The sequence below is a fragment of the Poecilia reticulata genome, chromosome 5, assembly GCF_904066995.2.
Source record: "Poecilia reticulata chromosome 5, P_reticulata-male-v2, whole genome shotgun sequence".
Lineage (NCBI taxonomy): Eukaryota > Metazoa > Chordata > Actinopteri > Cyprinodontiformes > Poeciliidae > Poecilia > Poecilia reticulata.
Genome location: NC_088834.1, coordinates 18,547,006 through 18,569,193, shown reverse-complemented (window position 1 = coordinate 18,569,193; position 22,188 = coordinate 18,547,006). Strand labels below are relative to the sequence as shown.

The 22,188-nt window shown below is 37.8% G+C and overlaps 1 protein-coding gene across 2 annotated transcripts in view; it reads right to left on the bottom strand.

The window, feature by feature from the left end:
• arhgef25b (Rho guanine nucleotide exchange factor (GEF) 25b) overlaps positions 1-22,188 on the bottom strand; it is a 31,309-nt gene that overhangs the window by 6,442 nt on the left and 2,679 nt on the right. Inside the window, exons 1-9 of one of the 2 annotated variants that reach the window (XM_008409914.3) lie at positions 19,545-19,986; positions 7,834-8,150; positions 7,662-7,748; positions 3,290-3,414; positions 1,917-1,983; positions 1,733-1,836; positions 1,560-1,629; positions 824-913; positions 621-713 (exon numbers count right to left, since the gene is read on the bottom strand). In XM_008409914.3, coding sequence (XP_008408136.2) covers positions 621-713; positions 824-913; positions 1,560-1,629; positions 1,733-1,836; positions 1,917-1,983; positions 3,290-3,414; positions 7,662-7,748; positions 7,834-8,150; positions 19,545-19,638 — 1,047 coding nt within the window. In that variant the 5' untranslated portion in view covers positions 19,639-19,986. Of the gene's footprint in view, positions 1-620; positions 714-823; positions 914-1,559; positions 1,630-1,732; positions 1,837-1,916; positions 1,984-3,289; positions 3,415-7,661; positions 7,749-7,833; positions 8,151-19,544; positions 19,987-22,188 lie in introns of those variants that run through there. The other variant, XM_081607216.1, reaches the window with a different exon arrangement.

Genomic DNA, 22,188 nt, shown 5'->3' with positions numbered 1-22,188 from the left:
GAGCAGGTGTTAAAGTAACACTTTTGAAAGTGTTAAAAGATTAACACCCATTTTTTTGTTACATTAACATTGGTCTATAATACTGAAATGGGTTTAAGAAAAGTTTCTGTGTATTGCTTTGAATATTTTCCACTGGATTTGATTGATATTGACGCCTTGTGGGTCAATTATTTACTTTTTTAACACCACATTATGTTTTGTGATCAACACTTCACTGGTGTTACTTTTAATATATTTTAACACCAGGAACGTTGTAAATGTTAATGTGACACTCTGCATTGTTGAATTTAACACCAACTGACTTGGAGACATATAGACACTTTTGGGTGTTAAATCAACACTGGCATTTTTACTGTGTACCCTTGATGTGGTCAAAACTTATTCTCTGTGGTTTTCTGTTGTTCTACACAAAACCTGATTTATGGACTAATCTGTAAAAAAAAACCAAAATTATTTTTGGATACTTTGACTTATTACTGACCTCTGGTGTGAAGTTCGTGTTGTTACCTCCTTAAAAATGTATTTTCAATACTTATGTTCCCTCCTGTGTGCACTTCAAATAAAAACAAAAGGAGGAAGTGGTGTAAGACACACCACCACGTCATGTGAAAACTCATCACCTTTAGCAGAAGTTGATACTTCATGATCCTCTGGACGGGTTTGATCAGGAGATCATTGAGCTGCAGCCTGTGACCCAGCTGCTGCCGGAGATCCTGTCAACACGTAAAACGTTTGAGTGTGCAGCAAAACACACACTTTGTTTCAATCAGATAAACGTCCGTCTGGTGATAAATTGAGCAGTTCTTTTGTGTTATGCTCTCACCTCAAAGTAGGTCTCGATGTACTCTGAGACGATATGTTCCGACTTGGGTTTGTTTTGGCAGTAGACCACATACATGTGAAGTCGCCGCTCCTGCAGATTTAACACAGTCAGAGCCTCAAAAGTTTCCAAATATTGAGTTTTATGTGAGCAATCGAAGGCGAGGATGAAGAGAGAGGAAGCTAAATTACCGAGCCACTCCGGATCTTGGTTTCCTCTACGTTTAACTGTTTTCCTCACCAATGATTTTTAATATCACTCCAGGAAATGAGCTTCATTGAAAAGCTTCACTGGCTGACAAATAAATGTTTATTAGCTGCAGCTTGCAAAGGGGAGCTAAGAAGGTTGAGCTTCATGTACAACTGTGTCTTGTTCTTTCCTCATTAGTTATCATTAATATTTTTGCTTCTGCAAGGTAAAAATAAAATAAAATAAAATAAAATAGTAATAAATTTAAGTTCACAGTGAAAAAAAATGACCTGAAAATCTTTCGGAGCAGATAAATTTGTTCCTTTTCGCCCACAGTCTGGTTTCTGTGGATGATCTTTAATGCTGATTGCAGTCTTTGAGGGCTCTGCAGCCAAACTACAGTGATTATAAGATCCCTTTATTCTGCAGCTGCAGCTGAATAAACTTGGAAGAAAAAAACATCTGAGATGACTGAACAGACCTCCAAACTAATGGAAAATATGCAGCAGAAACTTCTCATTCACACTTTTGTGTGTTTTTTTTTACTTACATGTTTGATAAAGAGCTGGGCCAGGCTGTCTGGATCACTGACACATTTTTCCAACTCTCCCAGGAAATAGCTGTAAAACACAGTTATGTTTTCAGGCAGGACACACAGTGTTGAAGAAGTCATGACACGTTTTGAGTGACTGTTTAGATTCAAAGCGAGCTGGAGGGCCTCACTCCTTGTGCCAGTCGTAGATCTGGTGGATGTTTCCGAAGACAATCCTGTCCTTTCCTCTCATGTCCTCTGGGACGCCCTGGTTGGCCATGATGGTCATGTAGCCCTGAGCAAACAGGCACTTCAGTTCACCGTCACAAATTCAAAAAGTGTTTATCAGATCAGCTCACTGCAGTGGAGACAAACCTGAACTATTAGCCCAAGATCTTCAACGTATAACCTCTCCGTCTCTATCAGCTCTGTGAGGACGTATCTGGGGCGGGATTAGGAGACACACTGAAATATGACTGCTTAGTAAAAAAAACAAAAAAAAAAACAAGAATTTACACTTGATGAATTGTTGAATTGCTCTAAATAATTAACTTATTATTTTACTTCTTTATTTAAAAGTGTTGTGCAATGTCTACGCTTTCCTTATGTGATAGTCAGTGTTGTTGCTATGGTTACAACATGTTTATAAAACAGGATTTTGCAGATGATTCACGTCTGAACAAAGTGGAAATGTTTGCCTGCAACACTTAAACCAAATTTTAAAATTCGAGTAACTAATTAATGGGGAAAGCTGGTGCTTTGACACAAATGCAATAATTCAATGAATAAATGTGTAAAACATGTGTAGTGAACATATATGTAGTATAAATATGTTTGGCTTTGTAATTTGGCTTAAAAATCATAAACTTATTTAAAATAGAAAATAAATAAACCTTTTATATAATATTTGAATAGAACAGTTCAATTTAAGTTTTCGATTTAAATAAATAATAATAATAGCATGCAGTTAACTTTTTTTCAAATAAGTCTGTGGAATCTCCCTTAAGGTCATTGTTGAATGAAGAGCTGCAAATCAAAAAACAGATTCTGCTTCATTTTTTGCTCCAAAAAATATGTTTTTACTTTCTGTGCGAATCATCAGGCAACATGGAGATGTTTACCACTGGACATCATCAATGCTGAAAAAAACTGATGCATAACTTGTGTCGCCCCCTAATCGGATGCTGCCCAGGGCGAAGAGCCTTTTCACCCAGGTAAAAAATGGCCATATCATAATCTGATGGAATAAAATGACGCAGTTTCTAAACTCAACTGTGTTTGAATTAGCTTTATTTGCCTAATTTATTGGTTCTGAATATTACTGACTTACAGCCATTTAAAATTAAATTTATCTGAATTTATGCTACAAAAATATGTTCTGGAAATAGGAACATATTTGTTCCTATTTTTTTTCTAGTTCTGCTGCATGAATCCTGACAAAAACAAAGATCCTGAAGAGATATTTTGGCCCTGCAGTAAGTTTGTCCTTTTTCACTTTGGGTTTAGGAAATGAGGCACAAACAAACTGCTTCACTTATTTTTTAAAATGTTTTTCAAAGTTTAATCTCCATTTTAAGAATTAAGTAAACCAAAAACTTTCATTTAAAAGTCTAAATTACTCACTCCATCATTGATTAAATAACCGTTTTCCCTTTTGCCTTCAAATAGACACTGAATGGAAAATTAAAGCAGTTATTTTACATCAAACTGTAACATCAGCTTAGACACAGAAAGAGTTCGGGACTCACAGGCTCTTCTCCAAGGCGAGTTTTTTCTCCTCCTCGCTGTCGACTGCAGCACATGAAGGACATGGCGAGTCTTCAGCCACATAGCTCTCCTCCGCTTGCAGAGTGATGACCTCGGATATTTGACTCTGAAACGCAACAGTGAGATAAAACTGATTTTGAGAAACGCTAAATAAACAATGCTAGGAGGTTGTCTGGCTCTGTGAGGTGGTGAAAGTTTTGTGCCTGGAGTTTAATCTAAATCATCTTGTGTTTTTTTTTTTTTTCAGTATTATTGAATTCAAGACTTAAAGCAAATGTACTAATTTGTTGGTACAACTTATTAATCAAACCTCTGACAGTCAGAAAACTGTTTGCAGCTTGGAGAAACATCAGTAGGAGTACCATAATATGCATCAAAAGTCAATATACTACACAATAAATAGCACATTAAAAGAGACAATTCAATTGGAATGATAAATAAATATTTTATCACATTTTTATGCTAAAGTGGTGGTATTATGTAGTTTCCAGGCAAATACTGCCTTTTTATAGCACAATCAAGTAACTATGTTATCTTCAGTTACTATAAAAATGCTTTATATATCAAACATGACTTAAAGGAAATGTGTACTTTTTAATTTAACACCTTGAAATTGGGCATCTGTCTCTTTAAGGACCTCCTCTTCTTTCCAAAGCTCTGCCTTCAGCACATCATCGCAACACTGCCGTTCTTAAAAATGTTAATCTGAGATTATCGCCTGCTTCATACAAAGTAGTTTGCATGATGAACTCAGCAGACGCACACTTCCACCAGGTGTTTGTTAATTGTTGCTGCCACTAGTCTGAAGGAATCTGAGTGGGGAAGGAGAGCTGTGTGGGGTCGGTTGGAGACTCCGGAGACTTTGTGTAAATATGCGGCGCTTTTTCAGACCAAATGTCTAGGCACCCCTGAATGGTTGCATTGGGAGATTCAACAATTTTTCAATCATGCATGTAAGAATCAAGGCAACACTCCATGTATGTTTTTGCCTGGAGTGGGCAAAAACAAACCCACTCCAGGCAACTCCAGACATATATGTATGTAATGACATACATATATGTCATTACATACTATAATGACATACATGTATGTCATTATAGTATGTATGTCATACATACTATAATGTATGTATGTCATACATTATAGTATGACATAAACCCAAGGAAGTTGATTCTATATAAAATTATGTGAAATTCTTTTTACATTTTTATTTGCATTGGAAAAAAAAGTTAATATAAAATGTGGAATAGCTATATATCCAGGCAACCTTACAGACTAAATTGAAACAAACAGTCTACCAGAGCCACTTAATAGAATAGAATAGAATAGAATAGAATAGAATAGAATAGAATAGAATAGAATAGAATAGAATAGAAATAACCTTTACTATCCCACAGAGAGGAAATTCAGGATAATTGTATAAGAAACGCTGAAATAAATATTTTATGCTTGGACATGAATGAAAAATATCCATTCCTGAGTAAATTTATTGCAGCTCAGGCATTTAGAAAGTAACTTTTTATTGTTGCAACAATGCAGAGAGCAGTGTGTTCGAGTGTCGTCGGCAGATGTGTCAACTCCTGCTTAATCAACTTTTATCTCCAGCATCTCCAGCTGGGAATTACCTCTGCAATGCAACTCAGAGTAACCTTAGAGTTAATGAGCTCCTTTTATTAATGCTGCAGTGGAGACAGATAAGCACGCAGGATGTGTGATGGTGTGCTGCTTGTCAAGTCACATAACAGATACCGGGGTCACTGACCCAGGCACAGACACTAGTTATATAACAAATACCCCTCCTCACCTAAAAGCACCACGCTCTAATGTGAAAATGACTGTAATCCTCTTGACGTGATTTAGTCTCAACACATTTTGTCCTCTGCCTCAGTGCAGCAGATCTCTAATCTCTCTGCAGAACCGATGCATATTTGTAGGTCAACAAAGCACTTCATGTTTATCCAGAGACACTTTTTTTTCTTCCTGGTTTTACGATTCACTGCTGAAGGATTTTTTTTTTAAGGCAAAACATTTTTATGTTCATTCTTTTCATTGCTGAATTAGATAAAACAGCTAAAACCACTCTGATATCTCTCTGAGCCGTACGACCTTTGGGTTAGCACAGTTTAACAGAAGATGTAAACTGGGAAAAGGAAGAACGTCAGCAGCTCACCGCAGATGTTGAAAACGTTTAGCTGGAAGAATACACTTCTTTATGTAAGTGAATGGAAAGAAAGATGAATAGGGATTTAATTAGCAAGCCACAGATGTGCCACTGGAAGGGTTTATCCGCTGCGGCTCCTTGTCCTGTTTCCCATTCATGTTACAAAGAATACCATGAATGTTTCTGTCTAACACTCATAAAGATGGAAAACAGTAAAAATATTTTCTGTACATTTCTAAGTGCTGCAAAACACTGACCCTATAAGCTTGAGGATTTGGGCCTGTGTGGCAAACAGCTTGGTCTCTGCTGGTTTAGGTGTAAATATTAATGTGTTAGAATGACATGGTGAAGCTGCTTTTCTGTTTTTTAATACAGTTTAAACCAGCTAAGTCTGAATAACTGACCCAGGTTTTCCCTCCAAAACACAATTTTCCAGTGAAAGGTAGCTATGGATAGAGTTGAGTCAGGAAGATCAGAACACAAATGAATGTGTGATGGACTGAAATGTGTTCATTTACCATTCAGAGGTACATTTTCTCTTGGAGTTTCATGAACTCTTTTTGGTTGTAACGCTTTGCTAGCAGTTTGGGCTAAAGATGTTAATGTCTGGTCTGATGTAGTGGTCAGATGCGTCCAGCAGGGGGAGTCTAGCGCTTGCACTAGCTATACTGAAGCGCACCGGAACTTCCTCCTCAGAGCGAGTCTGGCTCTTTCATTAAACTATTCCCCTTCTTCGGGTATGAGTTTATATTTTAACACATCTGTACGGTTGTAAATTAGTTTATTAACTTTTGGGAAGCTTGTGAGTATATTTTTGACACTCCGAATGTTGACACACTCTGTTGTTAGCGCCGTTGTTAGCGCCATTGTTAGCTCTGTTGTTAGCGCCGTTGTTGGTATCATTGTGTCTGTTTGTAAGCTAACTGAGATAATACATGCTGGAGCAGATATCCACCTTCTTCAGGGCTTTTGTATACAAAGACTTGTGGATATTTCCTTTCACTTCCAATTATTTACAGTATTTTGTGTTTGTATGATACTTCGAAAAATAGCTAAACTGCAACCTACAACATAAATATTTCATCAATCAAAACTTTCTCCATCTGAGGAGAAAACATGTGTTTAACCTTCTAATGGTTTGTTGAATATTTAGCAACAATCATGAAACTTGATCGTTCTGGCTGGAAAACTCCCAGACATCCTCAGACCTGATTCTGACACCCCGCCTCTGGGATTCTTCCTCTCCTGGCTTAAAGGTGCCGTCTTCACTCCCTAACTTGACCCTGTTTCATGCTGTTAAAGGCTGCTTGACAAGCTGATTACTCCCAGATGCTATCTACAGAGGCACGCATGATTGATTTCACTCCTCTGTGTAGATTAAACACTACAACGGTAGATGTTGCAGAGGCCTGTGTGGGAGTACGCACATCAACCATGTAACTTCTTTGGCACCACTGATGAAAGTCAAATGATGTGTACAAATGAATCTCTTTTCATTTGCTGCAAGATCATAGCATTAAAGGGGAACTATTATTCTTCCCCGGATAGGTTATCGTATGTCAATGGGCAATACAAAACATGTTCATTACTTTTTTTTTCCAACAAAATAATTCTCAGATAATGACATTTTAGTCTGCTCAGTTCTGCCTATTGTGAGCTCCTTTCAGAACTGTTTTATAGCTTCTTGTCACTTTAAATCCAAATGAGTTGCTGCTGACCACATTCCCCAACTCAACGTTTACACACGCTCATAAAAATGGCCGCAAACAGATGCGCGATTTTACAACCGTACATCTCTGACCCAAAACGAAGTGGAGCCTCCTGCAAAGCCAAGAAGAACGCAGCAAGTGACAAAACACTCGTCTCTTCCAGCTGTCTTTGTACAGCAGTAAAACCGGCTGACTAAACATCCTGGAACTCCTGGGTTGCTAAGTGACAGGTTTAGCTCAGCTGAGGTTGCTAGGTAACGGCACAGTGCAAGTCAGCTGTGACTCAAAATTTGGGAGGATTTTGAAACAGCTCATTTTCTGGACACCAAAACACATTTTGCCAAAAAACTTGTTTTTTTTAAAGCACTTGGGTTGTTTTAGAAGCAGAAGAGACCAAAATTGCTGTATAAAACCATGCTAAATGTGAAATTTGGATTAACACCAAGTATCTAGAAACAAATAGGTTAGCAGGTTAGCACTTACTGGGCTCCTTGAGTCATCCAGAAGGTCACATAAATAGCTCTGACGGGACATCAGGGACGGAGACGTCGCTGTGGGACTTTTCCAGTCCTGCAAACAAAATGAGCAGCATTAGATGCTGTAAAAACAAGAAATCTGTAGGGTGGGTTTCCATGTTCAGCCGTCAGGGTCGCACCGTGTTTTCGGAGGAAAGTATGGTGTAGTTATTGTGCACTTCCAGTGAACCTTGCCGAGTCTCACTTCGCAAAAAAGGCTTTTGCTTTCCCTCTGCCTTGAAACTCTGCTTCTCGGCTTTCCCCGTTCCACCTCTGGGGTCAGAGCTCAGTTTCCGCACCGGGTTGGTGAGCCACTTTTTCAGGGCGCTGACCGGGTGCCGGGATGCTCCAGACGAGGAGTGAGAGCAGGGGCTGATGCTGCCTGAGGCCTGGTGGGGCAGAGATCCCACAGACGGAGCAATGCTGCCTTCACTGCACGCCACAGAGTACGACTCCGCTGCAGGGGGAGACAACAGCAGATGTTACAGACAGATTACTGCTGCACAAAAATGTTGATCAATTTCCTGCGCTAAGTCCAGAAATGTAACTTCAGTCAGTGGAGCTGTTGGAGCCAAAGCACAAATACAGAAACAATATCTCCTCTGACAAGCAAGCCAGAAAGAAACTATTCTTTTTGTTTGTTTTAGCAACACATTTATTTTTCAAAAATATACGACATCAGAGTTTAACGCCCTAAGAAAAAGGAAAGAAAGAAACAAATATAGGAAGAAAGCAAGCAAGAAGGAAAGAAGCAAGATTTTTTGTAGTTTTACATGTTTATTTTTCAAATAATGACATGAGTTTATATCCTAAGAAATAGGGAGAGAGGGAGCTAGAATGAGAGGAAGAGAGAAAGAAAGAAGGGAAAAGAAATAAAGAAACAAATAAAACAGGAGACTAACAAAGAAAACACAAGGAAGAATGAGAAGAAAGAATGAAGGAAAGAGGAAAAGAGGGAATAGTCACATACTATATGTTCTCTATGATGTAATAAATTTTAATTTTAGGATTTTCCAAACAACATTGAAACCAAACGCGTCACATCTGCACCGAACGGCTTCTTTCTCCATTGTCCGTCTTCCCTGTCCAACCAAAGTGAGTCAAGAGTTTTATTTTACACATTCGTTCTTCTTTCCAGAGGCCCTCAGTCAACTTTAACATAATTAAGTTGTAATCATAATGGGAAACTTTCAAGAAGCCAGTAGAAAACTGGGTCAACCATTTACCCAAACTACTTGAAACAGCAAGAATAAATACAGCAGGCAGACTGTAGCAGATTATGTATTGTTTTTATTCGTCCTGCAAACTTTACTGTCCCATTTATTTGAATGAAATGAGATTTAACATCCCAACAACAGATAAATATGTAAATATGAAAGTAACTGCTAAAGGAGCATGTTTCATTTTTCAACATCCAACCGAGCTTTGATTAAAGCCATTTGATTAAAATCACATAAAACAAATTGTTCTATTTTTACAATGAATCTCAGTTTTTTTTTTTGTTTTTTTTTTTGGGAGGAAGTCAGGGAACCAAAACTTTGTCTTTTAATTCCCATGGAGAAAAATTAATGCTGAAAAGGATTCATGATCATGCATCTTTGTTTTGCAACACTTTCCTAATCCTGAACTGTACACACCCTAATTGAAATAAGATTTTAAATAGTTTCCAAAACTCAGCATTAATCCGTCTATCTTTCCATCCAATCCAGGATCGCTTTCCCAAACCAGACACCCATGACTACGCCTTGAAACCTTCCTTTTGATTTAATTAAGCATTTAGTTTTCCGTGACAAATGTCCAATCAGAACCCGAGTCTTGACTTCACAACATTTTCTCACTTAACTTGGAAAAGTTTTCCAAATACTCTTTTGTACATTTAAAGATGTTTTTGCAATCACACGGATGCTGGAGAATAAAATCTGTCAGTTTGGTGTCAAAGTGCCGACAACCAACCTTTTGATTAAAATAATGTGTAAATTAAAGAAAATTAAACCCCAGATTATGATGCTGACACTTTGAGTATCCTGTTCTCTTGGTACCATTCAGTGTTGATTTTGTGCCACTTATCCTTTGAATCTGCAGTTAAAGTTTTTGTTTTATTTGGCCATAATGGAAACTGTTTTTTTGACCAGTTAAGGATAAAACATTAAAAATGCCTTATTTTTGAGGGAGCATGTACGCTATTTAGTTCCAGGTAAATGTAATTGTTTTTTTTTTGGAGGTTTTATAGCAGAGTAAAATATTACACAAGATGTGATTTTAATAATAGAAGAATAAGAAGGCCAAGTTAAACTTTGTCCTTACAATAGAGGGTGATGGAGACAAAAACTGTTAATTTTCCTTAAGAGACTCGCTGAGGTTTGGCTTCTTTACGCAGGTCTTCATCTGTTGAAACCTACGTTACGTCACCTGACATTATTTAAAGCAGGGAGACAAATTCAACCTTTATGCTTTCACACAGAAAGTTTCAAGAACTGTTAAAAAGATAAACAGCTGCAAAACACACGCAGATGAAAACAAACGTGTCACTTGATGGCAAATAACCAGAGAACAATAAACAAAAACTTGGGACACGGACTAAACCAGAGGAACCGTGGGAAGAAAATCTAATGAGAAAACAACACTCGGGAATCTCAGGAGAATATTAATGTTTAAAGCGTTGCAGGTGTGCTGAATATAAATGGAAACCTGATGCGACAGCAAAACAGGAAGTAGAACAGGAAAATCTCCAAGAGCATAGACCAGGAAGTAATATTCAGAGAAAAAACTTAACAAAACATGTGGCAGATGCAATAAAATATAATAGAACATACATTTTTACTCACTTTTGAAATGCATCTCTTTTGTACATGTATTAAGTCATGAAACAGATTTTCCTTTAGAAACTTTTAAAAAGGAACGGCTGCAAACAATGAGTCCTCCAGCTTTTGTTTTCCCAACTGAATAACAGCAACAAATTCTTGTGATCTTACAGCTGCTCCAATTTAAAATTTTCTACTCATTATTAACCCTTTCATGCATAGTGGTCACTACAGTGGACAGCTGTCTAAAAGCCATTTTCTTGTTCTTCCTGTGGATTTTGATGTTATAAATGCACACAGACCACTGAAGTGGACACTAATGCATCATAAAATACACTATCAACTACTGGCCATCAGCTGCAAATGCAAGAAATTATTTTTGTTAAAGCCAATATGGCCGACAGACAAAAAAGCACGCTGACCGACCCGGTTCCTCATTCTACTGTAGACGGTAAAAAAAATATTGTGACATCAGATAACTCCTAAAGAACAATACTACTGATGTGTTTTTTAAATAACAACTTTGTATTTGGAGAAAATTACAATTGATCACTGAAAAAATATAAATTTAAATGGAAAAAATATATATATATAATTTTTTTTTTTACAAAATTGTTTTATGCCTTAAGAAAATTACAAAAAAATTGGGAAAAAAATCTTGATACAAATGATCATAATTCATGCATGAAAGGGTTAAGTATCAATTTAATTCTACATGAATAACCATAAAGAAAATATGGCATTATAAATAATCTTTCAATAAAAAAAAATGTAATGATTATTTCAGGACCCAATCCATGTTTTTATTTTATTATAAACCACAATAGAGGATCAAAAGCCCAGCTTCAGTAACGCTGCCTCTCAGGACAAAACGTGACCAAGATAACTTCAATTTGAGCTCAAGCAGAAACACAAACTTCATTCTAAAGCACAGAAAGAGTGTTTATCTGCAGACACCGTGACACCAGGCTCCTCGCATTGCACAGCTAAAAATACATGAAGCACAAACTCATGTTGTCGCCTGAAACCTGCTGCACTTATGACACTTTGCAACGGAGCAATGATGGAAAGAAAAAGATCACAATTAATGTGAGAAAAGCTGAGTGTCTCATCTCAGTGAAAAGATGTTATAAGTAAATAAATAGACATGCAGAGCGCTTTAAGAACCAACCTTCTCTTAGTGTTCACCTTCAACTGTCGGTTTCTGATTAAAATCACATCTACAAAAGTAAATATATGGCTCTCCAGATTCTCAAATAAAATTTCCAAAAAGTCGTGATGATAATATGTTACTACTTTTCGGTTTAGTGTTAGAAGCAGAAAGCATCTTTCTAACTATGACAGAAGTATTATTTCCCATCTTCTAATCTGATCGTTGTGACGGTCGGCAGCATTATTTGAACACTGCTGGAGCTGCACTTCAATCAGCATCATGATGTTTGATCTCTAAAAGCAATGAGAGCTCTGCACATTTCACATGTTAGCCCCACATTAGTGTTACATAAGCAGCTGTAGGGTTGATTGTGAGTAGGGCTTAATAACACGCAAATACTGATGGATACAATAGAAAATACTGATACTGTCGTCACGAGAAACACAAATCAGGAACTCTCTCCACTCGCGTTTAAGTTCTTACTTCTGAAAGGGTTCAAGAAAAAGTTCATGTTGATGCAATCTTTGTCTCATCCTGCTGGACCAACGTCAACCAGACAGGTTTTACTCGTAAACCACAGAAGGAAATTATCAGGAGGTCATGCAAGAATATCAACAATGTTATAATGGGATATGTGGGCCAAAAAGACAAGGTTTTTCTTTTAAAGTCCTTGTTAGATTTTTATTTTGCACAACAAATATCTGCAACCTGACTATCTGTGTCACTAATTCAGCGAATTACAGCTGCTGTAGTTTCTGATCCAGACTGTTCGGCTTTTTCCTGCGGTACCTTGCAACACACACCTTGAACTTTTCCACATTTTGTCACGTTGAAACCACAAAGTTCAGTGAAAGTTGAAATCATACAAAGTAGTGCATAACCATGAAGTGAAAGAAAAATTAATTGTGTCTTTTTAGACAGCGCTTAAGAACAAACTTCACCATGAGGGACGAGAAAGACAGCAGAGTTGGGTTAGAAAATAATATTCCAAGATCCACAGCTCAGGTGGGAGAACGCTTCGGTCTTTAGAGAGAGAAGTAAGAAGAAGAACGTTCTTGTGAAATAAAGTCAGAATAACTCTCTTTTAGTGGTTAGTTTAATGTCAGCGACAGAAAACATGCGGAAGAACGCCGAAAGTTAACCTAAATGCAAAATGCTGCGTGTGGAGAAAATGAATCTTCCTATTATCTTGAACACACCGTCCCAGCAGCGAAACGTGGTGGTGGCAGCGTCATACTGTGGGGAAGCTACGAAGCAGCAGATTAGAGTTGATAGAGGATGAAAAGGTTGAAAAGCATGAAAAGGTCGCTCTGCAGTGATTGACTCGGGTCGAGAAAATTAGAAACAAAGTGTTATTTTCCTTCCACTTTGCAATGTATTAGCCTATCGCATAAAATCTGATCAAAACATATTAACGTTTTGGGCATAATTGATATGAAAACGTTCAAGTGGTGTGAAATCTTTTCAAGGTAAAAGGAGTCTGTCTGCATATGTTCTGCCTGGTTTGGTTACAGTTACGTATTGGTGACTAATAAAGAGCTCAGAGACGAACCGGCACCATCAGAAGCTGAAAAAGTGAGCAGATGAAGCAACGTAACGTTAGTATCTGTGGTTTCACCTCCTCTCCTCTCAGTAAGCTAAACTAGCTCTAGATCTTCAAGTTTGGCTGCTGCTTGTTTTTGCATATTTTATTTATGTTAAATCATATCTATTCTTTAATTTTTAATGGATCCTTTGGTGTTTAAGTAACGCACAACAGATAACTTTTTAATGGCTTTCATGTAACATGCATGAAGTCCAAACTGCTCTTGTTTATGAATGATTTTCACCTCAGAGGATCTCTGAGGTGACCTCTGTCTGACTTGTTCAAATAGGAGTCTGATTTAGCGTCACAAAAGTGTGAGATATTTAACTTGATGCTATTTAATTAGAGTGAATCTGTGTATCTGTAATTACTCCATCACACACTGGAAATAATGACTTGGCTCTTACTGGTGAACCCCATGAATCAGAGCTATGGGAGTCAAACTGGTGATGTGTGGTGACTCAGGGAAACTATTTCAATGGAAGTCCAACAGTTCTGCATCTGGAGGCGTTTCTCTTATAAATAGTAACAGCATGAGTTACCAATGAAAGCCTAAAACAATCTCAGATTGCTGGAAGAGAAGGGAATGTCTAGAGAGCTACAACACAGCCGCAGTTTAACAAACTCATCCGTTTGAAGAGAAGAAGCGCAAGTCCTTGATTGCTGCTTTCTTCAAAAACACAACAAGCTCCTCAAACAGACCTGCAAACATGTGAACCCCAGAGATGTCCTGTTCAACTCAGAGGTGAAAAAGCGGGACGCGTCGGCGCAAGGCCATTTTCATTTTCACATCTCACATGTTGCGCTCGCTGGGTCGGCTCAGAGAGACGGAGCTCCGTAATCTCCCCCCACCAACAACTGGAACAACAGAGGATTTGACGCTGAGAGCCGCAGGAAGACGATTGTCTACGTGTGTGCGCGTTTTCAGCTGTCTGCGCTCTCGTGGAGTATTAACGCATTTGGTAAATCACTTTCTGTGCAGAATGGCGCTCAAATAGGCCATCACATGAGACAAAGCATGCAATGTAGAAAATATCCCTTTGTTTGCAAATGTTTTCACTGAATCTTGTGGTTATTATTTTTGCTGGGGAGTCTTTAAATCCGCTTTTTGTTAGGCTGGGTGAATCTGCCGACAGCGACTCACCGCATCCTAGATTTAGTGATTAGAACAGTGTTTCTCAACCTTTTTTGGGCCAGCGCCCCCCCTAGCCTTTATCCAGGTCCCTCACCGCCCCCCACCAAAGAATTTGCAGGTTACTTTGCACTGACCATTATTTTATCATTAATATTACTATCAGTATTGTAGATGTTTTGATTTTTATGCTTGTTTCTGTATTTATCATCAAAAATAATACATATTATTATTATATTATTATTATATACATATTATTATAATAATATAAAAATGTACAGGCGTCTACGAAAAATGCAATGAACATTCGAGTTAAAATTGGTAGGCCTATCAGCAGCCAATCAGTGGAAAAAATATTCTTATTTTGTGCCATTTTCTAGTTGTTAAATATTACACAACATGACCAGATAAAAGATGAACAACATGCCAGTTTAAACTTTGATCTATTTGCAAAACGACTGAGCTCTGCAGCATTAAAACATGGATAGAACTGTAACTACATTAATCATAACTCTTCTTCTCTTCAGTGTTTGTCGGTTTCTGGTGGTGCAGCTCTGTGCTGCCTTCAGGAGAATGGGGCATCAGAGTATCATCCATAAAACTTCACCCCCATGGCATTTATTGTGCAAACCAGAGCTTTCAGTGGAAAAACAAAAGTTTCAGGTCCTTTTAATGCCATACAAATATGAGACAGAAACATGGATTATATCTTTAAATAAACCTGTCTATTGATTTATATATTAATAGTTTTACTGGACAGAGATTACAAAGAACAAATCTGGTTCTTAATCAAATCCTAATGAGTCAAATTGAAAGTGTCATGGAGTCATCAGCCTCATGACATTAACACTGACATGAAAAATAATATTGAAGAAATCAATATATCAAATCTAATTAAAAACATAAATAAGTGATAAGTTATTTACTGTTATGGTCTGTAAGATATATTTATTCTCAGTATAGATATGGTCTCAATAAACCCATGGCACTTCAACAATATTATTTTACCTTTTATCTATAAATAGTGTCTGTTTATTCTTGCCATACAGTCCTCTGTATTAATTATTGCTCGAAAGGTCTTGCCATACCAGTTTATTCCTCTGTATTTACTTTAGTTTCTTAGTTTATTCTTGCATTTTGTTCTTCATTCATTTCTATTTAGTTTCATTTGATTAGTTTTATTCTCTCTTGGTTTATCGCTATGTCCACTTTAGTTTCTTTCCTGTTGCTAGATTTATTTTATCATTTATTGACCATCAGTAATCTTCACTCATCACCTGCTGCGCCGTCTAATCGTCATGTGTTTCACATCATGTCTTGATATTTTTCACTGTTCAGCGTCGGATTCTCTGTTTTTATGCCATAATTCACATCTAGTTCGTCGCTCCGTTTCATGTCCCGCTTCTCCTGTTTCAGAGTTTTGCTCAATGTGCGCCTCTGCTTTTTTTTTTTTTTTTTAGCCCCCAAGTTGCAGGGCGGTCGGGAAGCGTATTGATGGGGAAAAGGCAGACTGACATAAACCTTTTAAAACAGCGGAAACAATTTCTGCATTCTGATGATTAAAATTTAAAAGTGCTGTGTTGTTCTATCACCCCCGTTTCATATCGGACCACTTACAGTACCGGTGTTAACGCTATAAAATGAACGCTCTCTATCGAGGTATCACCCATGGAGGAATTTCTTTATGTAAATTGGTTAATTTTTCAGAGGGATACACAGTGAGGGTGTCGTGATTTTAGCTAGCAGGAGAAGGGAGCTGCGCCAAGAAGCTAACAGAAGCTAACAAACACTGAATAGAAGAAGAGCTGCCATCGATACAGTTGCAGCCAAGCATGTTTTAATGTTACACAATACAGTTTTACCAAGTTGCTCAAAGTCTAAACTGGTATTGTTGTGCATTTAAGGTGTAAAGTTTACCTTCGACCAAAGGCATCCCAGCGCCCCCCTTTTGTAAAGGTGCCCGCCAGCGCCCCCTGCCGTCCTCTGAACGCCCTCCGGGGGGCGGTACCGCCCACGTTGAGAACCGCTAGATTAGAATATATTTATCAGAAAAAGCTGAAGCTCAGGTGGAAGTGCGGACTTTTTTCTGCTGGAGCTCGTAAAACTGAATTAATCCTTAACTTTAGTCTTAACCTATACACACATTATCTTCCAGAGTTGTGCAAACGTCACACTAAACGCCTTCTTTCCGTCGTTTCATGTTTGCAGAAACGACGTGTTTAGAGTTCGTCGTTACTTTTCGTGGCAGCAGATTTAGTTTGGCGGTTCGGCAGCGCTCTGGGCTCTGGCGTCATTACCACATGCTTTCTATTCAGCTTGACTCAGAAGGCAATAAAGTAAGAAAAGTTTTCCCAGTCTGACTCAGATGCAGATGTTGACATAGAGAAACAAATAATGAAACAAAATCCAAGGATGCATTCACCCACAAAGCTTCAGCTTTTTGAGATCTTCACATCTGGCAACCATAAACTTCAGTGTTTTTATGGCACAACATAAATGTGAAGTGGAAGAAAAATTATTCCTTATAGTTTCAAAACACTCGCAGAAAAAAAAACCCCAAATCTGATAAGTTCTATATTTATTTTATGAAAAGTCTGCTTTACTCTGAACCCCCAAAATAAAATCCATTTTTTCTAATTGTTTACAGACTCAATCATCTGAAAAAGGAGAACGCATTGCATTCATCTAAGCCTGCAGCTCTTGGTATTTAGCTTAGAAAGTGAAAAACTAATACATTTTTTAAATATACATATAAAAAACGCATCTTTTTTGTATCAATTTCCACAAGAAAATGTCACCAGTATCAGTAATATTTTTGTTTTCTCATCATTGTGTCACAAACTAAATGCTTTTTTATGTTTACATAATTTTCCACAAACATCAGCATTCCATAAAAGAACTGAACTTTTAGTAAATGTTTCATTTATGTTTTGCTTTAAACCCTAAAGACAGACATAAAATGGTGGTTCTTGCAAAATTACCACAAATTTCCAGTAGTTAATATTCATTAAAAATGCTTAAGCTGCTTTTTTTTTTCTTTTTTCTTTTTTTTTATTTTTTTTTACAAAAGGTGATGTAACATTTACAGCTCTAGACAAGTTTTATGTTGCTGGATTGAGGTTGCAGACCTTTGATCTGAGCTGACAGCTCAGCAAGTAGAGAGTTGGAGAAGAATCAAGTGGAGGAGCTGCAGAAATCCACAACTCAGGTAGGAAAATCTGTTGACAGAACAACCAACAGACATGCACAGAAATCTCTAGTGAATCTGTGTCGCTGTGGTTACTCCACAACAAATCGAAGCATCCGGTTCGCTGACACCAAAATGAACACTGGACGTTATCGCCTTGATGGAGCATGGTGGTGTCAGCATCATGCTGTGGGGATTCTGTTCTTTCAGGAAAGTTGTTTGAAGAATCACTCTGGTTTAAAATAATAAAATCTTTCACTTAAGTATGGAAGCATCTTGGTAAAATATGAAAAAAAAAATGGATATGTAAAAATGAATAAAAAACGAAATGTTTTACATTTCAGTGTATTGTCTAAACAGTACATCATTAGTCTTCTCATTTTATTTTAAATTCAATTATTTAAAGTTTCCTGAATCAATGTTATGATCTATTAGTTTGGCATCAAACTGGTTTAAAAGTTATGGATTATTTTAAGAAAGAATCAGTTTTTGCTGAATGTAAGCTCGTTTTCAAGACGCCTTGTTTTCCCCCAAAAAATAAACGTCAAAACTCATCAAAGTTTATTTTTCCCAATTGGATTCTTTTCGAGTAACAAGCCGTGATCTGAATTTCTAAGGAAAATTACTTCACAACTTCCTGACAGTAGAAATGCTTTCTCTCCAGGAGGCGGACATGTTATGATGCAATCGGTGAAGACACAGGATTTCAAAGCAGCTGCAGCAGGGAGAGCAAAGCGAGAGCGAATATCCAGAGCAGAAAAGACCAAAAAGAAAGAGACGTTCAGGTAAATTTGCAGTAGACTAAACTGTGAGCCTGAATCAAGTCTGCCAAGAGAAAAGCAGAACATCTGAACAACATCTGGAGAAACTGTGGCTGAAGGAAGTCAGAGAAGAACGAAGAACAGCGACATCAGTTTGTTTCAAATGCACAAAAAATGCCTCATTAGACCAAATCACTGAGATCTCAGCCACGTTTGTCAGGATTCTCCTTATCAACACAAACCTAAAAACAGGAATGACCCGAAGGTTTAACGGCCTTATTTGATTAATCACAAATAAGAAAAGCATCTTGTGGTGATTTTCATACTTTTCAAAACACAATGACTACTTTTTTCTTCATTTTATCACGTTCCAGCAGGATTTTATATACATTTGAAGAACTGCAACAACAAAAAAACTCCATAATTTCTATGATTTTTAGAGCAATTTGTCTACAAGGAAACAAGCTGAGTTATTTAATTTAAACACGTCCTGTTAAAAAAATAATGCAACACAATCTATTTTTGTTATAATTTATAGACTTAAAAAAATAGGCTTTTAAAACTTAACCCTAAACATTTTAACACGCACTTCAAAAACACATTTTTATTGCTATTTCGATTAAATAAATAAAAAAATGTTGTATATCTAAATAAGACTAAAGTGAATTCAAGCTTTGAGAGAAGAAATGTAACTGTTAGCCTTCTGTTAGTACTTTTTTTGAGCACCACTTCCCCTCCACTTTTGACCTAATTGTTATGAAATCCGAATATGTTTTCTGATGTAGCTGAAAATAGCTGTACTTTAAATACACCCTGTCAGATTAAACGGTTCTCCTTCGTCATTTTACATCTTGTGATTTGCAGCTCTCAGACGTCGGGAGGTTTACAGAATCAGACTAAGCAGTAAAATATTTCGTGTCTCCTCCCACATGATATCAAATTTTTCGCGATGATGGAGAGGAGAAGCATCCACAGATTCAGTCTGTCTCACTTTTCCTGTGACTCAATTTAAAGCGAAGCTGCTCCGCGAACCCAGAAACTAAACTGTATCAGACTTTTTGATCTTAGAACGAGCAAGTGAAGGGATTAAATATTCATAAACGGTGACAGGTGAATGGATTGGACTGATTTTTACTCTGAGAAATCTTTTTCTCAGACCACAAGACGGTAATAACTTGAGTCCATCTCCAAAAACTGAGACAATTTTAGCATCGATTTATTTGTTTACGCACCTCTACTTCTGACAAAGCAGCAGCCGCATTGACTGAGAAGTTTCCTGAACAGATGCTGACACCCGCAGCCTCGCTGGTGGCGACCCCCTCTCATGGTGATGCGCTCGCGCTGCTCCGCTCGACACCATCAGAGGCAGACGCAAACACGAGCCCTCTGACACACACACACACACACACGCACACGCACACACACACACACACACACACACACACACACACACACACACACACACACACACACACTCTACTCCCACGGTGATCCCACGGGGACAGGAGAGGAAAAGTGTGCAGAGAGCTTTCCACTCATATTCCAAATGTGACGAAGGTGAAAAAACGCCGAAAAATAACGACAGTCTTGTCCCATGGTACGGCAGAGTCAGAGAGATGCTCCTGACTTTGGATCAGAACCGTCTCTGAATGGTGAGACAGATCATGAGTGGGGCAGAGAGTGAGAGAGGAGGAGGAGGAGGAGGAAGAGGAGGAGGAGCTGCGATGGGAGACAAGCTGCACCGCAGCATCTGGTTCCAAACTCCTCCTCTCTGCTTTTATTAACTCCAGTTTTATATTCAGAAAAAGAATAAGCAATTAGTAATTAATTACTAATAAGCAAGTCATTTCTGATTTTCAAATGAAAATCCAAAAACTGTGGCATTTGACTGCATTTAGAGACACATTGCTCATCTGGAAACAGAAATATTCTCCTTACATCAGTCAGATTGGAGGAAGTACAGCTCTGTCTGGAAGAAAAAATAAGAGACCACTTAAAATGATCAGTTTTCCTGATTTCACTCTTTATAGGTTTATGTTTGAGTAAAATGAACATTGTGGTTTTATTCTACAAGCTACTGACAACGTGTCCCAGAAATTCCAAGCAAAAATTTAGTATTCATTTGCAAAAATGAGAAATGGTCAAAATAACTTTAAAAAAAAAGATGCAGTTTAGCTCCATCTATTTTCCCAATAATTTTTTTTTTGGCTTTGTTTGACCTGATGAGGCTGTTTTAATGAGAAACAGTGTCTCTAATGCTGTTTTATGTCTTGATCTTATTATTTGTTTTAACACCGAATTGATTGTTTTTGTATGTAAAAAATGAAATATTTGAAAATACTGAACTCATTTGATTGCTGCTCGATTTTCCAATACAGAACATTGAATTATCTTGTGTGAGATCGACGATACAAACAAACTTATCAAACCTTTAGGTGTCTCCATGGATCCAAACCTCAGGTTTTTTTAAAAATCACCTGAAGTGTGAAACTAAATCGACCTACTGGCACTTTTGAAATGCCAGAACAGAGATCTTCCAGTCAAAAACATGATAAAATAAAGAAACGCTGCTGCATGATTTCATTATTAATAATAAGAGATTACTGCACTGCCGTCTGCTGAAGAATGATCCAAAATGTTTCCACTTCCTGCCAAAACCACCAGTGAGCTCGGCTGATGGGGAAAGTGAACGGCCGTGTCACTCTTACTTCAGAGGACGACAGAGCTCGTAATGACGATGCTGTGAATTTCCACTGAGGTTGTTTGTATGGACTATCCTCTAGAACACAGAACTGTGGGGCTGTGGTTGATCTCAGTGAGAGAGAATGTTGCCTTTCCTTCAGGGGAGAGATGGATGAGATAGAGCAGCAGCACAAATACCAGGAAGTTCACTGGGACAGGAAGCTGGGCTGAGCCACAGGGTTCAGTTCTCTGCAGAAACGACCGATGACGAATCTGAAGTTTCAGTTCTTCGAGGTATAAAATAAATATTTCATAAGTTTTGGCTATTTTTCTGTATTTTAGTCTCTTTGGTGGACTCTTACTGCTTCAAGAGAGAAAATGGAGACATTTTAGACCTTAATAGTGGAAGGAAACGTGGTTAGTTCGGGGTTTGCATCACCCAATGCATAATTATTTTTAATTAAATAAGCATTTTAGATCAAGAGAGATGCAACATGTCTTTAAAGTAAAAAAAAAAAGGATACTTTTGTGCCTGTACATGTGTAATAAACATGCACAGCAGAGCCTAATCAGGAAGCGGAAGCTTTAAAATGCCACAAATAAAAATCTGGAGCAGTGGAGCGTTTATGTTCAGTTCCCTTTCCTGTCACACTCCCGCATAAAATCCAGCTCCACTGTTTCCTTTTCCTCTTCGCATTTCCTCTTCGACTATTCTGCCAGCACGTGCGATCCTTCCTCACATGGTGCGCGGCATCACAAGCCAAGCAAACCAAAACACGACCAGCTGCAGAGGAATGAGCACAGCAGGAACACAAACAGAGCTATTTCAGGCACGTAGAAAGAAAATGATGCGCAAAACAAAATGGATTGTGGAAACAGTTTATGACTAAGACCATGTTGTAAGGTGAATGTTGCGGATGTTCAAGTGACACTGTGACTGAGTGGCTGCAGCTGAAGTCGCAAAGAAAACATAAAGTCTCAAGACGGCGATCAAACCAACAGAACATTTTTATCTAAAAGTTACTCGAAGTTCCAAATGTGCAGGAGTAAAAGAATCGTTAATGACGTTTGTAAAACAGTGGAGTGAGTGTTGAAGTCAAAATATTGGAGTTTTTTTTGTGTAGTTTATTCTGTGTATGTGTGAGTCAAAGACATTGAAATAGCTCTCAAAAGGGTTCATTAATACCAAATCAC